This window comes from Drosophila pseudoobscura, chromosome 2 (assembly GCF_009870125.1).
Source record: "Drosophila pseudoobscura strain MV-25-SWS-2005 chromosome 2, UCI_Dpse_MV25, whole genome shotgun sequence".
Taxonomy (NCBI): Eukaryota; Metazoa; Arthropoda; class Insecta; order Diptera; family Drosophilidae; genus Drosophila; species Drosophila pseudoobscura.
The window spans coordinates 15,850,625-15,857,661 of record NC_046679.1 but is presented as its reverse complement, the minus strand read 5'-3'; the positions used below and the strand labels follow the sequence as shown (position 1 = coordinate 15,857,661).

Genomic DNA, 7,037 nt, shown 5'->3' with positions numbered 1-7,037 from the left:
AATTCCCTTTAAGCACGCCGTGCAATTTCCAGTTATTCAGTTCTCAATTTTTTTAAGATTTTCCATTTAACGGCTTTGTTTGTCGTGCATTCAGTCGAAATTGTTTGCACTTAGCTGCGTTTGCTTTGAGCGCACAATTAAAATGCAATTTGGAAGAGGAGATGGGGGACACAAAGGCACAAACAATGAACCCCAAAGCTAAGCCAAATGAAAAACCCTCTTCTCAGAAGGAATTTCGACACCTGCTCCAATGGGCATGAACAAATAATTCGCCTGGAAATCCCGTTGAGTGCCCCGAACAAATGGCGCATTTAATGGGGATTTGGAATGCAACTGAAATGCCCCTCGCAGTTCTCCTCGGTCTGGTCTCTTGTGTATAATTTACAAAGCGACCGCATAACTGCTTCCCTTTATGACAAACATCATCAGCAGGATAATGGCCGACAATTGCCGAGTTGACGAATTCACTGCTGCTGCTTCTGTTGTTTGGCAATAAGGCGAGAAATGCCGACCCGGAGTGCTTAATCGTCAAACTGCCGTGGCCCCTTCTGACCCAAAAATCAATTAATAGCAAACAAATTTTTTCCGGCGGGCTCCAAGAGCTGCCGACAACAGCAGCATTTGCCATTTAACCCAATCAATTTTGTTCTTTTTTGGTTTGGTTGGTTTTTGGCCAATTCTCGAACCGGGATGTTCCAATGTTTTTGTCACGTGCTGCAGCTGCTGCCAATGCTTCCAGCCCAGCTGCTGGAGAATGTAAATTGAGTTGCAACACTTTGTTTGTTTGTTTTTCAGCACGTGTGACTGCGACAATTGTTTATGATATGGCAGTGACCCAAAAAAAAGCATAAAAGCAGGGGATATATATATTTTTTTTAATATTGCCACTGGAATTGATTGTTCGATATTTAATATTTATTTTTTGTGCATATGTAAATAGTGATTTAAAAAAAGGAAATATTTGCTTAAGTATTGTTAACAAACGGCGGCAATTATCATGGGCCAACGTGGTGGGCAAATGATGGAAACAGGGCTGCAAAGGAATGATCTGCATAGCTGCCCTGAAATGAAAACATTGCTATTTTTGCTATTAATATAGTTACTTTTCTGTGCTTCGATCGCTGCGATAAGCCTAATGACTCTAGGCTGGCGATGCGTATACTTAACGCAAGCATGCACACCACTGCTTTGTTCCACTGCTTGCCTCTGTGAAGCCGAACTGCTTGCTACTGTTAAGCTCAAGCAGTTAACAGCAGTACGTACATGGACGCATGACAGCCGGCGAAGCTAAAAATACTCAGCTCGATAATTGCAGCGTGAGAATTGGATCCAAAAATTGCCTAAAATAAAATAAAAATCCACTTTGAACTGGATATTTATGCAATTTTCTTATTTGTACAATACTATTCACACATTTCACAAGCAATTTGCACCTTATATTGCGAACCGAGTAAATTTTTTGCTGCAACACGGCCTCAGAACTGTCGTGTTTTCGGCTAACTGTTAACTTTTGTGGTGGGGCGTGCGTGAAGATACAATTGATACCAAAAATTTACCACAAATCTCGCAAATTTAATTTAGTAACCAAAACATATGACTATTTTGGTATCTGTTGAATGCCTAAATTTATCTTTACAAGCGCCACATATTCCGCCTAATCAAACGATAAGCTTTATGCCGATCCATATCAGTTCTAATCACAGTCAAGGTTCTTTTTGCTCTTGCTCTGGCTCTTGCTCTGGCTCTTGCTCTTCCTCAAGCTCTGGGTAACGCTCTGGCTGTGGCATTATTAAGTGCCTCAATTGAAGTTAAATTAATGTGGCAGCATTTCCTACACACGCGCTCCACCGATCCACCCAATCCCAGAGCGGCTGAGCCGATCGGGCATTAGCATGCCTCGGCATTAGCTTGGGACTACTGCTGCTGGTGCTGCTGTTGAGTTAAGCTGCTGGCTGAGAGAGACTGGCAAATTCAGTCCGCTGTGAACAACCGGCGACCACACACCTGCCCACGCCATTACCTCAGTGGCAAGCAGTGCAATTGAACGGCTTTATCAGAAGTCGAGAGCAAGAAGTTGATAAGTTTAAAGACGCGTTTCCAAACTTTCTTCGGTGCGTAAAACATCACAAAGTTTGTGCATAAGTTAAATATTTTGAATTCTGTGTACGCATATGTGTGTGTGTGTGAGTGAGGTGCGTATTGAACGTACTGTTTGTCTAACTGTCTTTAAAGAAGTTGTAATTAAAAACTTTGCTTCTGGCGGCTGCCGTTTGGAATTCAGCTGTACCTGAAGCTGTGTAACGACTCACTTTCACAAGTGTTTTCTGGATTGCATGACTTCATTTGGATGTTATGACAACAAGGGCTGTCAACTGCTTGAAATCCATATATTTGTAGCCAATTAGATTGGAAAGTTTATTGGAATTCGAGTATATTTTCGAGTGCATAACAGATACATATTTCATACGAAGTTCCGTGGAAAGCACTTTATATCTTTCATACTCGTAAGAGGAAATTTATACATATTTTTTACATTTTGGAGTTTTACGTAAACATTTTAAAGGAAGTTGAACAATTCTTAATATCAGCTTTGTTCGTACTCTTTTCATAAATCCTTTTCCTGAGACTTGCCTTTAAATAATATTTGCTAAAATGTTGTGCAACCATTTTCAAGCCCTTTGCATCTTCCACTCGAGAAATACTTTTCTCTTTGTGCAGCCACTTATCGGGGGCAAGCGGTTTTATCAGAGAGCTGTCGAAAACAAATGCTCAGGCGGCGAAGGTGGAATTTATTATATCTCACATGGCACTTCATAAAACAAAAATCTCAGGTGATTTTCCTGCTGTTCCAAAAACAAACCCCTGATAAGCGACATATGGTAATAAAAGCACAAGTTTAATTTATATATATCACTCTACAAGTACGTTCTTGAGCTGGAAGTCTATACAAAGGATCCAATTATAAATGAATGAATCGATCCGAATCCATTAAATAATAATTAGCTGTGGCCACATAAATACTCACATTGCGAGCAACCGAAATGTTTTATGGGGCACTTTGATGGCTATCAGCAAGCAATAGTAGATAGCATGGAAAACTTTCGGGGGCAGCGCTTTTCTTTGGTTTATTCGGTTTATGACAGCCGAGTGCAATCAATTGTGCGGTAGTTGTCATAAACCCATAGCGATAAGCAGCACTCCAGTGGCTGTATTTTTAGATACCCCGCACATGTCGGTACATATAGTACACATGCATATGTACATTTGTACTTTCACTGATTGTGTGGGAGAGAGAATATCTAACACGTGCGTGCTGTGAAATTGCTTCAATTTGAAATGACATTCAAAAAGCGGCACTCAGGACTGCCAAAAATTCGTGCAATTTGCAAATCAAAGCGAATCAAGCCAGCCAGGTCTGCCTCACAATTATTTGATTATGACATCCATCCAGTATCCGTGTGTGTGCTGTTCTGTATTAGATTTTGCGTGCCTCGGCAGATGCCACAATTTGCGAACCATTTGCTTAATAAGTTAAATAGATAATTGAGTTAAGATGCGTTCCCGTGGCGGATGCTCAGCTCAATCTTTCTCTCAAAATGTTACGCTCAAATCATCCATATAGCGTACGAGTACTATGTATTCGCATTAGAAACCCACAAATTGCTTACGAAAATGTTTGCTCTTTGTGCACAGGGGCAATTCCGCGACCGACACGCTACAGAATCTCTGTATATTCGTGGCTGGGCGCCAACAAATCACTTAATTATAACACGCTTTTTTTGTATCATCCCACTGAAGCGGAGAGAGAGTTAGGATGGGACTGCTGTTGGGTCCACACTCCGCTTAAATACGAGTTTAATGAATCGCCAGCACGCATACGAGTTGCCAGTACAATTGTGATACGAGTATTGTATAAACAAATAATTATTTGATTGCAGGTTTTGGTTAATCGAAAGCACAATGACTGATTTGGAGTCTACAAAAAACGGAAAACACCATGGTCTGGTGCACCACAACAAGTACGTATGTTTACTACCTAGATATTACCATTGCTAAATTCTTCCGCATTGCACAAAGGAGCCCAAAGTAAATGTAAGCCAAGTGTATGTCCAGTAAAACAGGTAAAGTACAAAGGCCCTGCGCCCGAATGAGCTGAGAGCAAACCAGTCGGTATCACAGCAGAAGCTTGAAAACTGGTTTCACCGCAGGCTAGCCACAAAGAAAAAAACGACCAAGACTCCCCAGCAGCAGTAATTCACTATTCGAAAGGGAAAGTAATGCCGCTAGCTACTCATTTGCATGGATCACAGACAGTCGGGCAGCTAGAGTGTTATCCAAAAATCCACAACGATTTCAGCTAAATTGTATTTTTTTCCGTACTTTCCAGCAATGATATCACGGAGAGCGAGCCCCTTACATGGCGCTTCTGGCGCAAGCAACGCTACATTGTGGTGCTCTTGGCTTTCTTTGGCTTCTTCAATGTGTACTCGCTTCGGGTGAATCTCTCGGTGGCCATTGTGGCCATGACCGAGAACCGCACGGTTGTAGATGGCGATGGGAACGTGTCATATGAGCAGGACTTTCCCTGGGACTCGAAACAGAAGGGCCTTATTCTTAGCTCGTTCTTCTATGGCTACATTCTGACGCAGTTCTTGGGCGGCTACATTGGCACCAAGATTGGTGGCAACATTGTAAGTACTTAACAATTTTCCTACCTTAATTCTAAGCTAATGATTAAGCTTGACCTTGCAAGGTCTTTGGCACTGGCATTGGTAGTACTGCGATCCTCACACTGCTCACGCCGCTGGCTGCCAAGCACAGTTTGGAGATGTTCCTGGCAGTGCGCATCATTGAGGGCTTTTTCGAGGGCGTCACCTTCCCGGGCATTCATGCCGTGTGGGCCCGCTGGTCGCCGCCCCTGGAGCGATCGCGCATGGCCTCCATTGCTTTTGCGGGTAACTATGCGGGCACTGTGGTCGCGATGCCCTGTTCAGGGATACTGGCCACTCGTTGCGGCTGGGAGAGTGTGTTCTATGTGTTCGGCACTATCGGCCTTATCTGGTACATTACCTGGCTGATTTTCGTGCGCGCTGGACCGGAGCTGGATCGGTTCTGTTCGAAGGAGGAGTGCGACTATATCCAGAAGACTATTGGCTATACAGGCAACAGGAACATCAAGCATCCATGGAAGTCGATCTTCACGTCGATGGCGTTCTATGCTATCATGGCTTCGCACTTCTCGGAGAACTGGGGCTTCTACACGCTGCTCACCCAATTGCCCAGCTTCCTAAAGGGTACGATTTGAAAATAGTCCCATCTATTGGCTGCTAATGTTACGATATCCTCTTTAGATACGCTCAACTTTGACCTGGGCAAGACGGGCCTTCTGTCGGCTGTCCCATACCTGGCCATGGGGATTCTCCTTGCCGTTTCCGGCTATCTGGCCGATTGGCTGCAGGTGAAGGGCATTTGGACGACAACTCAGGTGCGTCGCAACTTCAATTGTGGCGCCTTCCTGGCTCAGACAGTGTTCATGATGCTCACAGCATATCTCCTGGATCCCACCTGGTCGGTGGTGAGTCTCACCATTGCTGTGGGACTGGGTGCCTTTGCTTGGTCCGGCTTTGCGTAAGTATTTCAACGAGAATTTTCCTGAGAAGTGTTGCTAATTTTATTGTTCTCTTCAAGGGTCAATCACTTGGACATTGCTCCGCAGCATGCCAGCGTCCTGATGGGCATTGGCAACACGTTCGCAACTATTCCGGGAATTGTCAGTCCGCTGCTAACGGGCTACGTGGTTGTCGAACAGACCAGCGATGAGTGGCGTATAATCTTCTTTATTTCGGCGGGCATATATCTAATCGGCTGTGTCATCTACTGGTTCTACTGCTCCGGCGAGCTGCAGGAGTGGGCGAAGACGCCCGAGCAGAAGGCCCAGGAGGCCGAGGAGAAGGCGCAGCTGCAGTTAACGCAAACCGGAGGAGGGTTTGTCAACGCGGCAGCCGAGCTGAAGGACTAGTCCGACCGGCTCCAAGTGTTCCACTGAGTGAATGCTTTCAGTGTGGCATCTATATCCTACGCATTTAGAGAGCACCACATGAAGAATTTTGTGCCCAAGTATTTGTTCTTTGTTACGTTTGTGTGATGCTAGCAATGTGCGCCCCATTGTGCCTATATTTATGTATGTTAATCCATTTAGTGTTTCAGAGCACTCGCTGTGTCTGTGAGAGTGTCTGCGAATAAACGAAGCATTTTATTACAAGCGTTTTCCGCTATCTCTGTTCCGCCCCGTAGTAGGCTATATAGAAACCCATGTTGGATGTGTTTCCCTTGCCAGCCCAGAAGTATGCCAACAATTAAATTGTACTCGTAACATTTAACATTACATGTTAAGCCTTCAGGGTCTTTGAGTGGCACTTTGGTTACGCTCTTCATTTATTCATTTGATGTGTCAGAGTGGCTTTTGGTTATGCTCAACTTGCTTAATGCATTCCCAAATATAGAAGTATAAGAAAAACCAGAAGGAAATGCCATCTACAGGTGCCAAGAGCTTGGTAATCAAAAAATTAATATACATACATAGCTGTAAATTCGAAAGATTTTATTTATAAAACGTATGCATTATTTATAGGGAACTATGTATATCGTAATTAAAACAAAGACCAATGCTAGGAAAGTACAGATGTGCGGCACTTGTGCGATCGCTCATCCTTGTTACCACATACCACATGTGGTAATAGATTTGGGTTCGACGCGACGAACGGTTGGAACCGTTCATAAATCTAGGTGTCGTTTAGCTCTACTGGCCTCCTTCAAGGGGACTGTATTGCGTGAGAAGTGAGAGGCAGTTGGGTTCTGTTCATGTGCATATTTAACTTTTAAAGTTTGCTTTTAATAATTTCAGATATAACTTTATTACACCCTTCAGCAAGATAATATTTCAAAAGAATATTTGTTAGGAAATGCATTTTCTACATAAAGAGGGGATAAGAACATTCATATACGGCTGTTGATGCTAATTCATAAGAATGTATTCC

The 7,037-nt window shown here is 43.6% G+C and overlaps 1 protein-coding gene across 1 annotated transcript; it reads left to right on the top strand.

Annotated features, from left to right (window-relative positions):
• Window positions 1–1,957: 1,957 nt before the first annotated feature.
• MFS9 (major facilitator superfamily transporter 9) lies at window positions 1,958–6,263 on the top strand. Its single transcript, XM_001358858.4, has 6 exons — window positions 1,958–2,111; window positions 3,939–4,019; window positions 4,388–4,691; window positions 4,754–5,294; window positions 5,352–5,628; window positions 5,689–6,263. The coding sequence occupies exons 2-6, from the start codon at window positions 3,961–3,963 to the stop codon at window positions 6,017–6,019; spliced, it is 1,512 nt and encodes a 503-aa protein (XP_001358895.1). The 5' UTR covers window positions 1,958–2,111; window positions 3,939–3,960; the 3' UTR covers window positions 6,020–6,263.
• The last annotated feature ends 774 nt before the right edge of the window (window positions 6,264–7,037 follow it).